The sequence below is a fragment of the Pleuronectes platessa genome, chromosome 15 (assembly GCF_947347685.1).
Source record: "Pleuronectes platessa chromosome 15, fPlePla1.1, whole genome shotgun sequence".
Taxonomy (NCBI): domain Eukaryota; kingdom Metazoa; phylum Chordata; class Actinopteri; order Pleuronectiformes; family Pleuronectidae; genus Pleuronectes; species Pleuronectes platessa.
The window spans coordinates 21816442-21838684 of NC_070640.1; the positions used below are offsets into that span (position 1 = coordinate 21816442).

The 22243-nt window shown below is 40.4% G+C and overlaps 1 protein-coding gene across 2 annotated transcripts in view; it reads right to left on the minus strand.

The window, feature by feature from the left end:
* arhgap32b (Rho GTPase activating protein 32b) overlaps positions 1-22243 on the minus strand; it is a 95183-nt gene that overhangs the window by 64899 nt on the left and 8041 nt on the right. For both annotated transcript variants that reach the window (XM_053440888.1, XM_053440886.1), the window contains exon 2: positions 6945-7065. In XM_053440888.1, the coding sequence (XP_053296863.1) occupies positions 6945-7039 (95 nt within the window). In that variant the 5' untranslated portion in view covers positions 7040-7065. The remainder of the gene's footprint in view (positions 1-6944; positions 7066-22243) is intronic.

Below are 22243 nucleotides of genomic sequence, written 5' to 3' on the forward strand. Positions count from 1 at the left end.
GTGTTCACGTTTTCAAGTGCAATTCCACACAACATAAAACATCTGGCATGAGTCATTCATGTATGTATTGTTTAGTACAGTGATAATTGTTAAACCTGACATTGAAACCAGTTTCTTCTTATGACAGTGTGTCAGATATGTTTCATCATAGCTTATTTTGACAATAGTGATCTTTGAGTACTTTAGTTGAGTGACACAATGGCATAAAAAGGCTAACTCCTCTACTGGCAAAGGGAGCCAAGAGCCTTTTTTTGCGGGTTTACCTGCATATATTCGCTTGGTGTACAAAAGGTGTAACTAGGCTTTTAATTAGGTATAAGATGTACCTTAATAACCAATAACAATTTGCTTAGCATCTTTACTAAAGAAGCTCCAAAAAATCCCTGCTTGATAACAGTTGCTACTGGCAGATTCTGGCTGAGGCAGTGACAGAATATCTGAGGGTGAGATTCAAGCTTGGTTTTCGTGGTGACTAAAGACATTCAATCAATGTCAAAAAGGTTGTGCTGTCCTGCAGAAAACCACAGCAGGGAAGCATGAGTTTAAGCTTTCTGCCTTCTAAGGCCTTTTTTGCACAAAATAAATTCAGTGTTTTTTAAGACTTTCAAGCCCTGCAGGTACCTTGACGCAAAGAGCAGAGACTCCTCTGGACTCCCAATGTCTGAATCCTCAAGGTCTCCCTTTGCTGGGTTATGAGCAAGATGGAGAAAAGGGAAAAGGCAGATATACTTGATAGCCTATCTAAACTGACCATGCAGAGCATGTCAGCAGCCCAAAAACAAGACCACTGTTAGTCTGCACTGGATTTGTGTTGCTGTTGCCTGGTTATTAGCTTCCACTTAGACTGCTGGTTTCTACATGTTGGTCAAAGCAGCTTTTGTAGAAACAGAGATTAAACTCTTTGAGGTTTGATATTATATTAGCATTTGAAACTCATCATGATGGGGTGTAACTGTACATGTATCTTAATTGAAAATCTCCGGTACGGGCCTTTCGGTTCACATGCACGTGTGCCGAAAGGATGCAGGGAGTCCAGGGACAACTTGAGCAAAGGACCGGCTGAGCGGTCGGCTCGTGGTCATAGCGACCGCAGACAAACAGGAGTGTGAAGACCCTCCCTCATAATTTAAGTCCGCTGTGTGGGAACACTTCAGTTTCCCAGTCAACTATAATGATGACAGACAAAAGACAAGTAGAAAAACGCTGTATGCCGACATTGCGCAACCGCTATCAGAAACGGCACCAAGAGAGTGATGTCCCACTAACATTAGAAACAACAATAACATTAGTGGGACACGGACAAAACTAGTTTATTGCAAATCGATCTCCCCGCGGGATTAAAGCTACCGCTTGCAAATAATTCAGACCGCTTCAAAGCAATAACGAGCGACATAGGTGTTTTTATAGCAGCGGAATGCGACCATTCTCTGATCTGCAGGGTTCAAACACACTAAATCGAACCCTGTCACGAAGTTCCCTCTCGTCCGCATTTCAGCCAGCAAGTCACACTAGCCCTTTATAAACCTCTGTCCCTAGAGTGAGAGTGTTCTCCACAGAGGAGACGTTGTTAGTACTACTCTCTGGACAAGTTCATTTTTTTGCATCCATAGTTAACCAGGTTGAATAGGGGAAATAAAGAAAAAATTGTTTGTTATCTGTTCCTTGTTTCTACTGAACCGAAAACGTGCCAAACTGTGACCTTAAAACCGAGGTACCTACCGAAACGTGATTTTTGTATACACCCCTGATGTTGACGTCCAAATAAGGGGCGGCTGTGGCTCAGGAGGTTTGGTCCATTAAGCAAGCAGTTGATGGTTTGATCCCCCGGCTCCTCCAGCCTGAATGTGACTTATGGTGTAAAGCACCTTGAGTGGTCAAGAAGAATGGAGAGTGCTTTATAAATAGTCCATCCACCAAATAGTTCTCTGTGATTGAGGGGATAAAATAAAATTAAGCCTAGCCAATCAAGAGTTATCTTGTCTGATTGTGTAGAAACATAAGAGGTTTGTAATAATGTTTACAGGTCAGGAAAAAGCTACATAATGTCTTCTAACCATTCAGCCCTACTGTTTACCTAAGGATACATGTGTTCAGGCTTATTGTCTTGAACACAATTTACAGTATAAATCTACTCTGGAAACTGCACACAAGTTGTTTCCACTGCAGATTCAAAGAGTTTTGGAAAGCATCAAGCGGCAATGAATAGAGAGAGATGAAAGAACATGGAGGGAGCTCTGCTATTAGTGGGCAATACAGAGGATTTCAACATTATGCATGCTTCTCTGGATCTCGTCCACTGTCTCTCCGGTCAGCCAGCAATTTAGGTCTTATTCCCCCGAGGCAGTTTATCTGTCCCCCATACGGGATCTCAGGCAAGACAAGGAGACCACTGTCTATCTAATTTTCCATTTTGATATACACCAGTGACTAAATGAATTGATGTCGACCTACACCGGGTCAATGAGAGTAATGTTTTTTTCCCCTCAGCAAGCTGAGGCATGGATCTAATGGACAGCTGTATTAGTAACCATTCACTGAACAGCAGCATTGCTGTTGTAAGGCATTGATTACAAGCGAAAAGGCATGGAAGCTATATGCATGCAACCGTTTGTTCTCCCTGGCACAAATGCAGTACATGATGTATCTGTGGAAAAGTGATGGAAATCTTATCGGCTTCACACTTTGCATGTGTATCATCAAGGGCCTAAGGAAGTGCAGTGTCAATTTTGGTGTGATTGGGGCATGCAACACGTTACACATTAATACAATTGAATAAACTGGCGAAGCGCTCTTTTCATCTCTCAATCACAGCAACAGGTTCACGACAAAAAGCTTATTCGGATCAGCTGCAACTACAACTGATTCTCCAGTTTGGGGTTATGCGTGATGAGTTAAGCTTCAGCAGACTTTAAATAAACCGGTGAACAGCTCTTTGTGCATTAGTGGTGGCTTCATGGTTCTGTGGACTGAGTCCCTCAGCTGGACTGTACTTGCCAAGTCTCAATTACTTCAGGTAACACTTTTACAGTTGTAGAAATAAATCTGCAACCAATATTACCACAGGCCAAGCAAACAACCCTTTACAAGCACACAGGTTTACAATGTTCACTACACTATTTTATTAAAAATAAGAAAAATAAATAATTTGTAATAACATTCAGACTGAGTCCATCTGTGGTAAAATGAATTGTGTAGACTGATATATATATATATATAACATTTAAAGTTGGAGACAGCAGAGTGATCTCCAGCAAAATATGCACTCAGTCTGTTCGGACGAAGACAGGAAACGAATCAACCAGTTTTCCCTTTTTCAACATTTGTAAAAAAGGTATTGTTACCATCCCCCCATCCCAGTAGACAGAAAGCCAAAGTCGGCACTTCCAAACTGCAGCATAAGCAGCAAAACCCACAAACAGGCCTCGTGGTAATGTTTCCTCAAACCCCTGCAACAGTCACTCCAATCTGCCTGTTCGGTCATTACCCCATATGATAAGAACTTAAAAAGAAGCAGGGACACAGAAATGCAGTTTCATATTTTACACTGAATGAAATGATACCAGTTAGAAATTGGGACAAAACCAGGTTTAAAAAGCCAATGAAAAAGATTGACTGTGGGTAGAAAGTGTTGTCTCAGCTTTATGAAGAATACAGGGGAAAAGTGGAAGAGCAGCTTTATACACTTTGCCACCACTACCGAACACAATAAATGTATATCTTGACATCCATATTAAAAGGTGCCCTGGAGCTTTCTTGTAAACAAATTACAATGAAGATTAAAACTGAATGTGTTTCCTTCCTCATTATCATGGTGTTAAATATATTTAACAGATCATTATTAAAAACCCATCATACACTTTGATGGTATTATTTTAGCCAGTTCAACAGAATACATACAAATTCTGTTTATGAGTTCCGTTTCAACATGTGTATCATTACATATTGTGATAAGTTCTCTTTTCGTCATTCATACGATGCTTTGTGTTCTTCCACCAAGATGCAGGCAAGATAACAACTTGATGGCAACACAAACAATAAATGAGAAACACTCTGACTGGGCAAAATAAAAACAAGGAGCATTTACCTCAGAGGGAATACTTCTGTAGCATGGACGTGGTTTGGGTATGACAAGTTTAAGACTGATCAAAAACCATACTTTGCCAAGTATGCCCCACAACAGACCATTAACCTCTTTTGCCACCTACATAATGTATAAAGAATGTCTACAGAGAGAGCCAAAAAGGTGCAGGGATGCTTTTGTCTGCGACACAATATAGAATCCTCAAGATGGAAGGAGACAACTGCTGCTGTTGCAACTTTCAACTGCAAAGACATGGACCCAATTTACTCAGTCAAGAAAAGATACGATCAACAAGAAACAATACTTATGTATGGTCATCTGGATATGAAACAATTTGGATAGAAGATAGATAGGTCTGAAGAAACCTCCACATTAAAAAGGCCACATACATTTTATGAACTCATTACAGGTTCTGAGAATACAGTGCGTGGCAACTCATTCTATAGAGGGATTTATCATCTAAATTATCCATTAGTGATGCTTAAAATGCTCAGAGTGACAATGAACAACAGTGCTACAGAGAGAATTTTACACCTCCACAGCCAAGTGAGACACAAGCAACTGTCATCACCCCAAATTAAATTACATTTCGCTGCGTAGAGCTTCTTTCGACTTTTAATCTATCAACTAAGTGATTCTGCGTGAATCAGTTCTCCAGTGATTGGGTATGGCACAGCCATCAAGGGACTTGCAAGAGATAGAATGGTTAAAGCATCACAGATGGAAATAATGTGTTTGTATGGATCAAACTCTATTAGATACTGTTCCTGCCAGATAAATAACCCAAATCTTTCAAACTCTCCCTTGTTTTTAATGCAAACCTGATGACGTCACTACAGCTGCTTTCAGACTTGCGCTGAACTCCGCAGCCTGTGCAAATCTGAAAGTAGGAGCTCCATGATCTACCTACTTCCATACTCATGGGATCTTAAATGCTGACATGGGCCTCCTCCTTAAGAGTACACTGTGCTGTTGTCTAATCCTCTGTCTTACTGAATTGGTGAAACACAAACTATACTTTTTTACAGCGTTTTCATTCTCTGATCTGTGTCACTTCCTGGGGACCCATGTCTCCTCTCTGCCCTCCTCAGTCCTGGCTGCTGATCCTCTTCCGTCCATCCCGATTGACAGGACAACTTATAATTGATTAACCCTGTCCAAACGCCAATGTCCATGTCCTCTCTGATTAAAGAAATACTCTACTGCAATGGGCAACGGACTGAGAATATACACATGCCTGTGTGTATTTACTGTACATGACATCATCAAGATGTTATGTAAAAAAAAAATTAAAAAAAATATTCCTCTTTGTTGTCATTTTTACTCCTCTCTTCTTTTCACTCATTTTCAATAGTAATGTTGGACTGCTGTCTAATGTATGCTAAGCTGCTGCTGCCATGGTAACCCGGGTGCAGAATTTAGACCCAGTTCAGGACTGGAGGGGCGGGTTGTGAGAGGGGGGGGCGGTGGGGCTGAGCAGCCTTAAATGTAACACACACACACAGAGACAGAGACAGACAGACAGACAGACAGACAGACAGACAGACAGACAGACAGACAGACACACACAGACACACACACACACACACACAGACACACACACAGAGAGATCTTTCGGCATATTTCAGAGAAGGATGGTGAAAATGTGTCCTCACCAGTGGGAGCATGAGTGGTGACTCACAGATATAGTAAGGAAATTACGTAATGAAGTAATTGAGTCACATCCTTAATTTTCTATGTCTAATTGTACTGTAATGTGTCAAAGGAGATCCCCGGAACATGTTGGAGATGAGTTAGACATCATTGGCATGGCATGTAGCAACTGACATATCAAGAAGATGAGTGATATCCCAAACTGCTAGCTGATGACAGAGCTTGACGTACACAGGTGAAAAATGTGGTGAAGCCCTTAACTACGAAGATTACGCGTTTCAGCGCTTCTCGTCTGCACATGTGACATTAATGTTTCCTCTAAAACATCCCTGTGAAGCATACATGTGTACCAGATACATCTTATCTTAGTGTGTTTCTGTGAATGCACATGCTCTAGGGTGTGTGTGTGTGTGTGTGTGTGCATGCACGTGTGTGTATGTGACAACAGTGCATGGGCATGTGGGTGTACAGCGGTAGCAATGACGTAACTGGCTGTAAGCTTATACACTCGGCCCCGCTGTGAAGGTATTGGTCGCTGGAGCTGGGAGATGCTGGACTCCGTAAGCAAAGGAAATCTGAATGAGGGGTTTCCAGCAGTGACAGCCAGTGATGGCAGTCACCCAGTTGCTATGGGTTGATGGGGTGTGGGTGGGGGTTAAATAGGGGGTGGGGTGGTGACTGTGCAAACTCATCCTATCGCCACAGCTATAGCTCAGGAACGTCTACCAATGTCTCCCCCTCCTCCTCTGCATGCGCATTCCCTGGTGTCATTTCTCCTTGAGGCATGGAGGAAGCCAAGTAACACCCCCCCCACACACTCACACACTTTCTATCATCAACACACACTTCAGGCAAATACACATAAACACGCACACTCTACACTGACATGGAGGCAACCCCAAACAGATTCTTCAACTGTCAAGACCGGAGCAGAGACTTCACATACAGTGAGTGTAAGGAAAGGGAGGAAGACACACACATGCAAAGACAGCATAAGAAGACTGGCTTGCTGTGTGGTACTGCAAACGCAATCAAAAACTCACACACACTCATATACTCTCCATGCCCCTACTATAACTATAAAACTAATAAGATTATCAAACCAGAACCTAAGGTGTGGTCCGTCGCTCCAAACATACACACTCCTCCCCTCCTCACTGATCGTAAACATTTGGGTCAGTCCATTCCTCAGGGTGTGCACCAGGCTTACCTGTCCAAGATGTCATGGCTGGATGTGGTTGTGGCTCCCAGCAGTCCTAGTGCTGCACTCCCAGCAGCTGCGGCAGCCCCGCTGCCTGCCTCCATGATACTGACTCACTGCAATGAGCAGCCTGCCAGAAAAGCAGAGAGGGAGGGGGAGGGAGAGTGTGAAGAGGTAGATCAGGAGGGAGAGAGACGAATGAGGTAAAACAAATCACATGTAGAGGCAAGAGGGAGGATGACGAGGGATAAAAGTGGAGAGAGGGGAATGGGGGGGAATAATGACAGATTAGACAAGACTGTGAAAAAAAGATGTGGGGTGAAAATAAGAATACAAATTTAGTAGCAAGATTGGAATGGGAAAAGAATGAGAGAAAGGGGTAGGGAGAGAGAGAGTGAAACAAAATCATTAATTGTGTCTTTGTAGCCTGTAGATCAAATAAGTCATGCTGATGGAGCTTTGCAAGGCAAGATTTCACTTCAGTGTGAACACATGGAGATTTTGGCACACACATTCCAGTGTGAATCAACCGTCACCAACACTGGCTGCTCTGCTGTGGTGGTTCTGGTCTCTCTATCCTCAACCCAGCCATTCAAAGGTCAATTTTTTCAGCCCATCCACATATTACTTCAAATACAAATGTATCGTATCTCCCACACACCAGCATAGTTTTCAGACATTAAATGAAACAGATGATAAAGGAAGTCAAGTTAAGCCCTTTCATTAGTGAGTCCTCCTCAAACAGTTCAACAATATTCTGTCACATTTATTATTATTTTTTTGCTATAATTTTGTTTATTGTTTTTTTAATAAACAGTCTTTGGTGCAGAGTGAAAACTCTGTGTTCATCCTACCTAGTTTATCTGCAATGTAGATTTTGTAGTAACTGTGTTTTTACTAAATTAGCTTTATTGCTGTTCACATCTGTGGCTTATATGTATATATTTCAGAAGTCTGTTAAACAACTGAATCAATCTTCAAACCCAAGCTCAGAAGTTTTCATTGAGCTCTATGTAAAGCATTGCTGCAACAGAACTAAAATAACTTTATTTTGAAGATAACCTGCTAAAGAGGAAATAATTGTGAATGTTGTTGCCGTGACGGAAATCAGCACCAGACTCCTGTGAATGTGTGCGGCTAAGGCCGATGTGGTGAAATAGAAATATTCAAATTATAAAAATGATCTGGCAACGATTTTAACCCATGGTTTGACCCAGTTACAAACCACTGCTGTACTTTATCCAAGGACATAGGAAACATTTTCAACTCTGTTCACAGACTGAAGTCAGCAAACTGCCCTGCCCCCACTGGCTGCATCAGAGCACTTTTGACCCATTTATTCAAATTGTTGTATTATTTAGAATAGCGTGTCAAAGTTGCACCAAATTGGACAATTTACAATAAACATACCAAATGTAAAACTGATGAACAGTTTGTGAGATACGCTTCCCACAGACGCAGATATTTTGGGAATTAGTAGGTAGAACCTTTCATTCAAGAAAAATATAGCATAGAAGGAGACCTTATTCCATTGTGGACAATTTTTACCTAGCCCCAAAAGTGCAATTTCTAATCTCTGTGCTCAGGCATAATTTATTCATTAACGACATTACCTAATTCCTCTCTCTTTAAAAACCAAAACTCATGAAGCCAAAAGACCAAAACATAATATTAACATTCAACGCAGCTTTCTTTTTCATCCATATGGAGCTACCGTATTGATTCAGTGTGGGTTAAAACACAGAGCTGGTTGTTTTTCTAAGGATTGGTCTGCATTTGCATCAGCATGTACTGTAGAAGTGCTTTAGGGCTGAAAGTAATGGTTAATTTAATTATTGATTAACCTGCTGCGCCTTGATTGTTCAACTAATTAGTCTGTATGAAATTTTAGAAAATGTTCTTTTAAATGCCAAATAATTTCCAACGATATATCAAATATCAATCAATAATTTTCTCTTGAATCAACTTATGATTATAGCCCTTAGGTGAAAAATGACATTAATGGCCAGTATTCTTAAACTGTGGTATAAATCAGTTGATACAAAGAGGTTTCTCCTAACAAGTAGGTCTTCTCAAGTTCTCAAACACACATGTTTCTGCATGAACACTGCTTTCCACACGATAGGTACATCGGTATTTGTTGTTCAAAACTTGCTTTGGTATCTGTGATTAAAGTTACTTTGGGATGATCAACAGTGCTCATCTCCAACCCACTGAATAATTACTGTCCCGGTAGTCACAGCAGAGAACGCCCTCTTGGGTATTATTGCTATTACGCGACAAACTGCAGGACAACCTCCCAATGAAATCCAAATGTCGCGTTTGTGAGCAGACGAGAATTGATGACAGGAACACACTGGCAACGACCCAATAAAGTAGTGGAGGAGAGAAAAGTCAGTGTAGCCTGCTTTCTGTGGCAGTTGACGGCTATGAGCTGTAATCCCAGGAGGATGATGCAAAGAGCAGAGAGATGGAGGGAAGGTGGGAGTGCAACGCAGGAGGAGAAAGCGTAGGAGGACAGGATCCTCACAGGCCACACTGAAGCAGCTGGATCTACCTCTGAGGAAAATTACTGATCCCCGGAGCTTCATTTGGTGTGCAATTTAGTCAAGAAAGAATCATAGGTAATGACAGACATAGACGTGAGGGGTTTCATAACGAAACATGCAATCATCTATTTTGAAAATTCAGATATTTTAATGTACCAGGGATTCCTCTAAAATGCAAATGTTACATCTTTAAGAAAAATGTACGTCAAAGTGATTCAGGGATCTTTGTAACAAAAATAACAAGGCAATGGATTGAATCATGTGTGATTAAGCCTGGCTCTGGACCAAATAGAAACTAATGAGTCACCTTCTTTTGACCCGAGATTGTCTGCAGCATAAGAACATCCAGACATCCCAGCTGTCCAAGAGTCTGGAGGGAAAGATTATCAACTTCTGTGGCTCTATATGAGCTCAGTACAAGAGTTCATCGATTTATACCAACACGATATTGACCAGACAATGACAGCACATGGTGATATCGACTGCTATGAGTGTGTGTGCGAGTTTCTGTGCCATAAGCTTGAAGGCTGGGAGAGTTGTGGACACAGGCACAGGCTGCGTGTTGAAATTCATCTCATGTCCTGGGCGACTGTAAACTCTTGCTCTTAAATCAACAACAAACACACAAATAATCACACAAATATATATATACACACACACACACACACACACTCAACTGATCTTACTTAATGTGTGTGTTTTTATGTACCATCACCTGCACGTATATGTTGTTGGTGTGAAAACACATATCTTATTGGTTATTTTTGAGTAGAGAGGAATGACGTGTGGGTTACTTAAACCAGGAAGTGTGTGGGTGTGTGTGTGTGTGTCCCGGGCAGGCAGACAAGACAAAGCAGGCTGAGCTTCCCACAAATACCTGATGCAGCACAAACCCATGAAATGGCCGACCTTGACGGAACAGAGAATTTCAGCTTAGAGAAGATTAAAAATCTGAAGTTAATCGTCTCTACACTTGGATAAAATATCTTTCATTCTCATCAGGGTGGCAGCATCACTGAAGACGAGCAAAACAAAAGTCAGGACATGTTCTTATCCAGCGTATGACAGAGGCAATATGCCATTACATTTTTCTAAATTCATTTTATGAGATGACATGTCTGTTGGCAGTTTCCCCTCTGTTCTGTAATATTTATGTCAGTGTGCTGTAGTATAAGCACTGGACAGACAGATCAATTGGCTACTTTTTTATTTGTTCATATAAGAAGTGTTAATTTTTTCAGCAAAACCTATGCTCCCGTTAACGAAAGTGCAAAAAAATCTGGATCCGCTCCAGCAAGGAATTGGTTCCTTGGGTCATGTCCCTTCCCCCGGGAAACTTCATGGAAATCAGTTAAGCAGTTTTTGAGTAATCCTTCTGACAGGCGGACAGATGGGCAGACAGAAAACATCACCTCCTAGCGAAGATAAAAGTATTCATTACCACACTAAAAACTGGATGACTTTTTAAAAATATGTCATTTGAAAAATTAAACAAAAAATGTACTACATTTTATCAACAATTACAAACTAAATTTTGGAGTGAAAGATGGGTGAATGGACAAATGAGTTATTGAACCTACATAAAAGTGTGGAATCACTTATTGAAACCTATTGATCCCGTTAGGTATCGTCTGACGCCTAGAAGTAACTCACACAGAAACCAATTCATCAGCTTAACCTGCTGCACTCATTTCATTACATTATCTCTCAGTCGGAAATGTTAGCTAACATATAAGTGACAGATTATTGGACTAAATTCATCTACAGTAGCACAAAATAAATCAACAACAAAACAGCTGGCATAATGTAGAAAACCAGGTTAGAAGGACCGAGAGGGAGAAGCTCCTTCTGCATAGAATCATGACTTGCCAGTGCCATTACCTCTTAAAAAATGGTTGGTCACTGAAACCCAAATGAATCCTATGATAGGTTGAGACTGGAAAGATCCACACGCTGGATCCTTTCTTTCTCAGGAATAGAAGCACACATTAGTGGGAAGTATTTGAAAGAGCCTTTGAAAGGAGACCGCCTAGTCGCGTCACTATGATGGAATCGGTCTTCATGTGCCGCCTCCAAAGGATGCAGCCCCTGAATTGAGACACATCTTATGACTAGTATCAATCAGAAAACTGCCACTTTTCAGTGAACCTCAAAATAGTGAAGGCCTTCTATCACCATGGTACCAGAATCCACAGCAAAAAAAAATGGAAATAGACTTCATGATGAAAGTGAGACTAAAATATATCGGTTTTGTTAACAGCCCTTAAAGCATGCTAAATAAACTCAATCATTTGTGACAATAGACGAAAAGTCAAACTAAATTAGATGCTATACTCAAATTAATACTGCAAATAAACATACTAACATAAGAGATTAGATTTCATATCATCTCTATCTCCCAGTAAATTAAGCCTCATACTTATTAACTGCATAGCTTTGAATTACTGCAGGAAACCATGTTAATGCACAAAGGTTATTCTACATGAAATCACTACTAGGAAGGCAACGTTCATGCACATGACCTCTTCCACTATAAGACAGTGCAGCTACACCTTATAAATTAATAGTTACATATTTCAGGTTTGAATCCCTGATGACTGAGGGAAAAGTAATTTGACATTTCACTTGACCCAAACAACAGATTGTGTGTAACAACAGTTAATTATATTTCTAAATCATTACCCTCAGTCTAAATGCCGGCCTTCTAATGGTACTGGTCAAATTATCACTACACCGCTCCAACACAATTATCATAAATTATTAATTTACCAATTTAATTCAGTGTGACAGTTGAGTCGCACAGGACTGGTGTTTTCATTATCTGTTAATAAGCCAATTATTTTCTTTATAGTAAGTACAACTTATTTGATTTGATTGCCCAAATCCAAATAGAATTTTGCAATCAGATGTGACAAGAAGAAACAATTCAGCACATTTCAGAGACTTTAACCATTTAATATATTTAGAACTTTTGTTTGCATAAAAGGCATAACAGATTAATCAATTCTTAAAATAGTTGCAGACTAATCAACTTATTAAACGACTGATGATTGAGTTTGCTGCCATACTTTTCCATCACTGTTGACACGTCGGGGACTTTCCTGCTACACTACTTAATGTCCATTCAGTTTAACTGAGGATTTAATCCTAAAAACACAATAAGAAAAATGATAAACCAAACCTATAAGTTCATGTGCTGCCTAAACAGTCCAGCTATTAGCAATTTGTAGAACTGGCTTATCAAATATAAAGCTGTGTGTCTACTACAATCATTCAGCTGTGGCAGCTTGCCAGGCCAATAATCCTCTGTGCTTCATGCTGCACTATTTATCAATGTAATGTCTATGCACTATACTTTACCAGCACTGAAATTTCACTGCAATCCTACAGTTTTTTTTTTTTGGTTGCATTTACTGCAGTAAACTAATGTTGGGTAATGCTACTGATAGCAACTTAATCCTTCAAGGTTAGTGGTTATATATTACATAATAAATACATTTAAATAGTAATAAGTAACAATATCTTCCCTGAGACTTACGGCGCATTCACAAATACAGTTGGCAGTATCTGGCCTGTGATGACTTTGTAATTCTGTGGGTGTGCCACCACATACACCGTTCCCAACTTTTAGTCTGTATTCAAATCCTTCCAATCACATTTACAAGGCTTGGCTTTCACAAGCATTGACAGTGACAGCAGCTATTCATTGTGAATGAGACCTGGCTTTGCAGCGCTGCGTCCCCTGCTGAGCTCGGCTAAATCAAATAGCACCCAGCTCCACTACAGGGGAACGTTGACTTTACTACTCCACTGCCTTAAGCAAAGAAATTTAAAGCAAAATGGACGTCCCAGTTCTCTACATTGTTGGTTTCAGTAGAGCGTACGTGCAAATTGACAGGAGACATGGGTCATTCCAAACTTTTACAGCAGACACAACAACGCTTTGTGAATATTTTTTGAAAGCTTTGCTCTGAGAACTGAGCTGTCAGCGCTCTTTGTGCAATGCCAAGTTTGTGCATGATTATAAAGTCCTGTTAGCCATAGAAGCTGGTTTAATACACTGGCATGTGGTTGGGTCTCAGTAGATAAAGCAGAGGGTTTGGTGAACGAGACTACATTTGGGTTAGCATCAGGAAAGCTAATCTCACAGGCAGCAGAACATGTGAAGCCGCTGCCAGAGTATTGAGTTAAACCACTTGACGTCAGTACTTGTGTATAGGATGGTGACTAAATTTTCTTGGTTTTGACTGTTGTAACAGTTTTTATTATTGAAGAGGAAAGAGAGAAAGCTATGCCGAGAGAAGAGAGCTGCTAAAATCCACCAGAGTGGAATATGCTTTATTCATCCAAACTGAGGCGAATATCCTCACTCGAATTGTGATATACATCGCACCACTGTGATGTATCACTCTACTAATCTACAACTATCCACTAATCTTTATGTGTGTGTGTCTATTTGTGTGTCTTTCTGTATGTCTGTCGAATGCATAACTCTTTAAATCAATAAGGTTATAATGGAGGTGTAGTGTCAAATATGTTTTTTGGACACGTGATATGCATACATACACTTTGGCCAAGTAATAGTTCATTAAAATACAATTTTATATGTCGCGTATCCTTCAACCCACCTAAACCCTAAATCCCGTACCATCCCCGAGAAAACGAGATATGAGTCACTTGGCCTTTTAGAAATGAAATCAAGTATTCGAGTGAACACAATCTAATGCACTAAACAGGCAAAGTAGAAACAAGAGATGAATGACCTTGGAGCTGATTCAAAAGCTCTTGAGTAGAGCTGAGCACTAAAACTTGTCTTGATAATTAGCAGGCAAAAATCTGATAAGGTACACACTCACACCCGCGCCCCACGGGGCAACACGCTTAGTGAATTAGAGGAGAAGATAACACAATTGAAGGTGAGATGTGGATCTAAATTACCCTGTTGAAAAATTAGCTTGTTGGAGAGGCAGCAACGACAGCAACATGCACCCTAATGATGCAGATATAACCACAGTATGGTAATAATTTGATCGTCTTTTAAACATGTTCATATAATCTGAAAAAGCACAAAAATACCAGAACTAGGTTGGTTGCTAGTCTTTTAAAGTACTCTAGCTACATGGGTTGGGTAACAAATGTGGTACCGTTATGTACCGAATGCTGATTCCCTTTAAATTGAATGGTGCCAAATTTTGGGTGAGAGAGTAACAGAGCTTACATGAAAAGAGAGAGCGCGCCAGTCTAACTTGAGTCCACACTAGAGATCAGTCACAGTGGCAGTGATGCACCAAAAGCCTTAGAGGAAACTAATGCCACAACACAGTAAGGGCAATGGTGAGCTCATAGTGGTCACAAGTAGATAAGTACAAAAAAGGCTCACTGCAATAGTTGTGATGTGAAACAGGTGTCAGATCCTTGACCACAAGTCCACTCTCTGGCAACACAGCAGCTGTAGGCTAAAGTTAAATTGCATAAGATCTTGCTATCAGCTAAAACATTATGTGAGAATTTTTGGTTTGTCTAAAACCGTAGTATGAATACAATAGAATTACACACTATTAGAGGGAAATGTTATTGGATGCACCACTGCCAACAATATGCAAGAAACGGCTACAAACTGAAGTACTGAAAAAGGTACCACAGGGCACAGGAACAGAATTCCATTTCGTTTCAAATGTGAATGATAACTAACATCACATGCCCCGTGCAATCCTGTCTCCACTGCTTCTGTTTCTCTCATGCACACAGTCACATGATAAACATGATGATTCAGCTGTGAAGTAATGTTTTGAAAAAGTAGCTTGGCAAGTAGAGGTGGAAAGATTAAACATGTTTTGCCGCCAACAGCTAAACCTTCTTCATAGTAAAACAAATAACAGATAACAGGATATTAATTCAAAAGGTTGGTGAAACCATAGAGAGAGAAAAATGGGTCAACAAAACCTGTTTGCCACACCTTAACCCGGGCAGCTATGAAAAAACTTAGGTTAACTGAAATGTTAGGTTACTGCAAACTGTGTAAATGCCTTGACTGAGCCGATACCATGACCTGGGAATTGGCAGTTTTTTATGTGTGTCTCAGATGACTAAAAGGTGCATGACAGTGATCAAGGAGAGGCACTAGCGACACACCACCTATTTATAAGATGATAATTATCTGGCTAGCTCACGTGAGACAAACTATAGAGCAACACTCGATGTAAAATATGCTGACACTCAGCTGACACAAGTGCAATAACCCGTAGAAGACCCTGTTTACTGTAAACTGCTGTGAGCAGCCTCCTCTTGCAAGGGAATATAAAATCGCAGTGGAAATGAGCTCTAAAGGATTGAGGCTTGATCTGAATGTTACTTAAAACTCAAATAGAGCATTTCTGAATATAACAAATTGCTTTATATCGTTACACTCATTACACTAATGTGCAAATCTACACTGTTATGGTATTTGTCATTCGGCCACATGGCGAATGTCACTGAAAGATGCAGATTGTACATCAGCACAGCTAAGAGGATTTCCTCGGTGCTGTTCCATTTTTGGGCCATTCTGGACAATCCTCTTGGCAGAATTTCAAAAATTTTTAACATTTTCCTCTCAAATACAGTCCACAGTGTCCCGAGTTACTATTTGACCATGCGTCCAGTCAAATAAGGAATATACTTGCTCAGGGATAGGCATGTACATTTATTGGGGTCTAGATAGGGAAGTTACAGTTGCAGCAACATTATGCAACTATTTATATCACCTTAACGGATTCAAAATCATTGTGATGGTAAACACTGACTTTTAAAAGGGAGATTGGTGCCTCTTTCATTCCCAGCTTGTGTCCTGATCACCTGTTCTTGCACTATATAATTTTAGCTGCTTTCAGAGATGCACTCCACTTCGAATATCTCCTGAAACTAACCAAATGGACTGCATGCGAGTATCCGAGTGAGCCCATGTGAGAATGTAGCAATTTTATTATCAGTAGGATTTATTGCGAGGGAGGGGAAGGACGAGGATTTTACGATTAAGCAACAGATGCAAATCTGAGGCGATATACATGTAGAAGAGTCCGAAGACCTCAACTTGAAACAACCCAAGTTTCGATTGTTTTTGGTGCAACGCTGGCACTGTTGTTGATGTGCTTTTAACAAAAGACTGGCGACTTCATACATTATGTTCTGCCTCCTGCAGACTCTGCTCATGTGCCATTCCTTGCCTCTGGTGATGTTCCTGTTGTGAATGAGTCTGGTTCGGGAGAATCCCCTCCTGCCTTTTCTATTATGCGAAAGGCAAACTCTGGAAAATGCCCAGACAACTGGGTTCATGTCTGAAAACAGCTTTTGGTGAGTGGGTACAATCTCACAGTGTCCAACTGAAGGAAAGCCACAGGCAGCAGTTTCAGCTGCCGGAATCAGGTCCAGCATGTTAACAAAGAAATGCTGAACCATAAATCAGTAAAAAAAACTATTAATGAGGGGGAAAGCTATACAGAAATCAGCACTACAAAGCAAACATTACATATTATAACTCTATGTTAACAAATCATTAGTTGTTTTTTTACAATGTTGCTTAATGGTTGTAAGCCTAATCAAGTTGAACAATAAAAATATACCAGAGCTGTGTTTCTAAACTGCACTTTTAATTATTCCGGCAGACTTATCATCCTACATCCACTCCACGGCTTTACTGAAAACTGTTATTTTAATTGCTATGTTGACTTGGCAGCAGCTGTACATTCTAATTACTTGGCACTCTGAAAACAAATAAGACAGTGACAGAAGAGTGCTAACCTCAGTCAGCCAGGGGTTCCTTATTTGCATTTTTAATGGCCTCTGCAGAGCATTTGTGCAATGGCCAGCCATAGAGCAATTCTGCCTGAGTGAGAGATGTGTTGCTGAGGTGTGTCGCCACCACTGAGTATAGAGAAGAGGGACATGAGTGCCAGCAATACCCTACCTACAGCAAGGCATGCTGACTCACTGTAACAAACACTGATAAATAAGTCATTTATCAGGGATCCTTCCACGGATAACTCCTGGAAAGATGTAGTGGAAATGCTGGTGGATTCAGCTGAAACTAATCCTCTGACTAAGTGCAGCATCTCTCCTGTCAATTATCTTTGACGCCGTTTGCAACAAGCAGACATGCCAACACAAACCAATGGCTGAACGCTTCCCTGCATATCTTGTCTTCATTACCTTCCCTCCTGCTCTGATTAATGAGGCTGGGTTGGCTCACCAGTGCTTCTCGCTCAGTAAAAGTGAAACGGACTTTCACTGCAGAAACTATTAAATACAGCACGCCAGGTACATTTTTAGTCCATTAATCACACACAGTTCATTGCATAGATTTACTAAAGACATTAACAATAAACATCACATAAAGTAGCTTAGTCAATCTTAACTTGTCATGTCAAATGACACATTTTCATATAAAAGCTAGTGGAGATTTAAGACTTGTTTGCCCTATAAAATACAGTATATGTGTCCATGTTTCACATATTACTCCAGTGTGGGCGGGTATGTACCTGAAGCTGGTTCATGACAAAAACAGCAGAGGAAGAACCAGTGCAGTTTGTCAGTTTAGTTATGCCCATAAAATGTGGCGACACCCGGCCAAGATGAGAGGGTGAGAGAAGGCTGGATTTGTATTGTTACTGATGACCACTGGCATACTGCATGTGTAAATCTCCAAGGATTCATTGGACATACTTTGTGGATTGGTTTCTGAAATAATTGACATGAGGCTCATCTGATAGATTCTGTGCATAAGTAAAACTTCTTTTTAGTAAATGCTCGATTTGATAGATTTGGAGGTAACTCCATTTCGAGTTCTTTCCAAATGATCTATGTGCTGAGTGTAGCCACCCAAAGCTCTGACCTTGTGAAAGTGAAAAAAGTCCACAAAAGAGCTTTGTTCAGTATGAATAGCAAAAAACTCTTCTTATGCAAAATACATGCACACCGAAGTGTGAGACTGCAGGAGTTGTGATTTCCAGTTCTTGACAAGGAGCATTTCCAAAATAGAGACAAGTGTGAAATATGCTTGCAGATACAGCACAACCAAATTAGCATCATTAAACCAGGTGTGATTTACAGGCATTATTGTGCACTACTCAAGTCACAATGCAAACGCCTGTGTCATCTTTCCATTTGTTTGTGACGTCTTTGTAAGGACAGCACACTTTCCCATTCAAGTTGTCATGTAATGATTATTGAAGCTTTAAACCGTAGAACATTTCCCTTTTTGTATTCAGCAGGTCCTCAAGGAGCCAATTTGAACAAGAGGAGCTATCATGTTCACAAGACGTTTTTTGAGGTCAATGATATTGACCACCGAATTCTAAATCAACTCATGCTTCTTGCAATTTGAAAAGTGATGGTCATAAAGGCATTAATATGTATTTTCATCACAAGTTGTGCTGTTTAGACTAGGATGTCTCATTAAAAAGGAACTGACCTCCATTTTTCCTCATCTCCTTCATATCATGCGTTCAGCACCTGTTTAGATTTAATGGGATGTGCACATCTACTACATTTTCAGAGTCACAGAAAAAATCATGCACCCGTTTCACAGGCTGCACAGGTGGTACCTTCTTGTGATAAGTAAAGCTCAACTTGATGTATCAGATTAGTAGAGTGCCTCTATAAATTTCATGTCCACATTTCATGATTATAGATCTTACTACTGGTGCTTATAGTGATGTAACGTATACTTATACTAGAAGAACATAAACCAGCTTGCACCAACGAACTCTGCAGTGTTGCTCTGAAGATTTCCCGTTGCTGCTGCGCATGCAAACCAAACCAGCATGAGATTGATCGGCCTGACAAGCAACGATGACCCTAATTCCTCCAGTAGTGCATATTCATAAGGTAATTTGGAGCTTTACAGGAATTAGGCCATGACTAGGCAGTCTGTTCAGTATCCCTGAGTGACATTAGCGCCTTTTGTTGTTGCCTTCAGCTCATGACAAGCACAACAAACTTGCCGCACCATGGATTTCAATTTCGGCCAAATGCAAAGGAAATATTGGTGTTGACAATATAAAAAATTAACTGGAATGACAGCTCGCAATCTGTTGGTTCACTCTCTCAATTCATTTCTCAGCTGTTAATTCATCTGCTAAATGAACCAAGATAATTATAAAATGGCATTTCAGAGCGGGTCATTAGGGCCAGTATCCCACATTGTTATCCACATGTCCACCCCATCCGCCAGGTGGTAGTTAGCTGTCCCAGGACACACTCGAGGCCAAAAAAACAACATGTGACAGCTCCTTTAAAACTCCTTTTCCACATTGTGTATTTATCTGACTCCTTAGGCCTGTCATCTGATGCCGTCTCCTGTCTTCGGCCTCAGGAGACTGGATGTCAGGAGAGGGACCTTGTTCATTCAAATCACCTTTGTAAGATGAATACAAAGTCTCTCTGCCAAAGGACGGTGTTTGGTATCAGATCCAGTTGCTTTATATACAACTCAACAGCTTTGTGCGTCAGGGTTGGAGTGTGAAACACCAGCTGAGTTTCTGTGTGTCGTTCAGTAATGAAAATGCCCTAAAGCAAAAAATGTATTAACACTGAAACTATGATAAAAAAAATGTACTCCATGCAATGTGAAAGTGTTGTAGTACAGTTGATCTCACTAAGGATCGACACCTTAGTCTGCAGCTCTATACAGCTTTCAGCCAGTTTCATTTCAGCTTTTTGTAAAACTGCAAGGGTGAGATAGAGGATAACATTCCCCTGTAGTCATTCAGAAAAGGGCAATAGCAGCCATAGCTCTATTGCATTATTAAAAAAATTATCTGTTGATTCTGGTGTTAATGGCTTTCTTAAATTGACTGGACAAATGTGCCTTTCACGACAAAAAGTTTGTGCTGCCATGATGACACATTTGCTAGTCATGTACTCATACTTGACAAACTGGATCATCCTCAGGATCACCCGTTAAGGGCCGTCTCTCAGTAATGGTGAATGCAACTTTTCTCATTTTCACTCGTCCGGGTTTTCTCTGGGTTTCTGGAGAAATTATAAGAAATGTGAATTGTACAAATCCTTCGACCACTATTGTTTGACTATTTACAAAAAACCATAGCACGTTTCTCACAGCCCACTCAGACATTATCAAGTGTGTTCACAGATGAGGTGAGCACTATGTCCTGAAGTAGGCCTTCACATTTTTGTGACTAATCGCAGTGTGTGCCACACAGGAAAGAAAACTCTGTTAAAACAAAGCTTAGTGAATGGATTTGGACTCTTTGACAGTTTGGCTTCTTACCAAAAACAGTCGGTAGGCAGATCCCTTATTTTAATTAAGTGGAACCAGTTGCCAGCTGACTGAGTTACTGTAGCTGTAGTTATTTCCTCTCTCACTGTCATTCCTCTGCGAGAATCACTGACTATGTTTACATGCTAACAAGTTAGTCCATCCATTTTTCAAGTATCTAATTTCTGCGTTGAAGCATATAAATGTCATATCCCTATTTCAGTATTTTTTGTAAGCACTTTTCCCTAACCTTAGAAACCAACTTTACTACCGTGGTATTAATGTATTAATTATTCAGGAAGAAGAAAAAACGTTAACAAGTCTAAACAAAAACATTAAAGGGAAAACTAACCATGAAAGGCTCATGCTTAGGCTAAGCTTAGTATTATGCAACCTCACATAGCCCATAAAGCAACACTCCGACAATATGATAAACTTGGACTTGTAATTTCTTGTAATATTTGATGAATATGGTGCTCTGTGTCCAAGTCTTATAATGTTAGGATAAACCCTGGATGTGGATTGAACTGTACAACTTGTCTATCATAACTTTCACAGCCTTCTATTCTTAATCTCAAACTTAAAAAATACCAATGAACATATTTTCCAAGCCTTCCAAGTGTCAAAGAGGAGGTGCAGATTGTTTTATTGAGTAAGTCAGTGGAAACAACATCAAGGACACATTCTGACACGCTTGGAATCCAAAACTATCTCTCAATTCAGAAAAGTATCAGAATCTGTTGACAAAAAAACTGAAAGTATATTCACAGACTTTTAAATCTTAAAAGGGATACTTCACCCAGAATTGATAATTCACTCATTATCTACTCCCCACTATGCCGATGGAGGGGTTGGTGAAGTGTTTGAGTCCACAAAAAAACACACTTTTGGAGTTTCAGGGGTAAATAGTGTACATTTCTCCATGCTGCTAGAGTGGCGACATTAATAGTTGACTTGAAGCGAGGTCATTTCCACCATTTTTTTGAATTTCCACTGTCCCTGAATGCACCTTCTCGGAAGATATTAGATGTCATTTTGGCTAAAACCTTGGTGTAAATGAGGCCGTATCGAGCAGGATTTGAATGTAGGGGCTTCCGAACACTCGTATGACACCACACAAGCATTTCTTTGAAATTCTAATGTGATAATCATTTTTATTGTTTAATTGCACTCTTTGTTGTCATGTTTCTGACTGTGAATATGGGGAGATCTTTAGCTTGTACAAATAAGATACTGACAGGAGTCTTGTTACAACACGAGAGTTGAATTTGACCTTAATGCACCAAGACAACATGACACCCTTCAACCTAATTAGTGGAATGAGGAAAGAAGAGCGGGGGGGGCAGGTTGAAAGTGGGTGGCCAACTAACGCTCTCAGTGAACACACAATCCTGACCCACTAGACAACTCTGCTTTAGGGGAGGTTTTGCCTCACTGGGCCTTTGGTGTCTGACGCCGCCCCTGAGGCTTTAGAGCGTCCTGGAGCTCAAGAGCTTGTCCTGGAA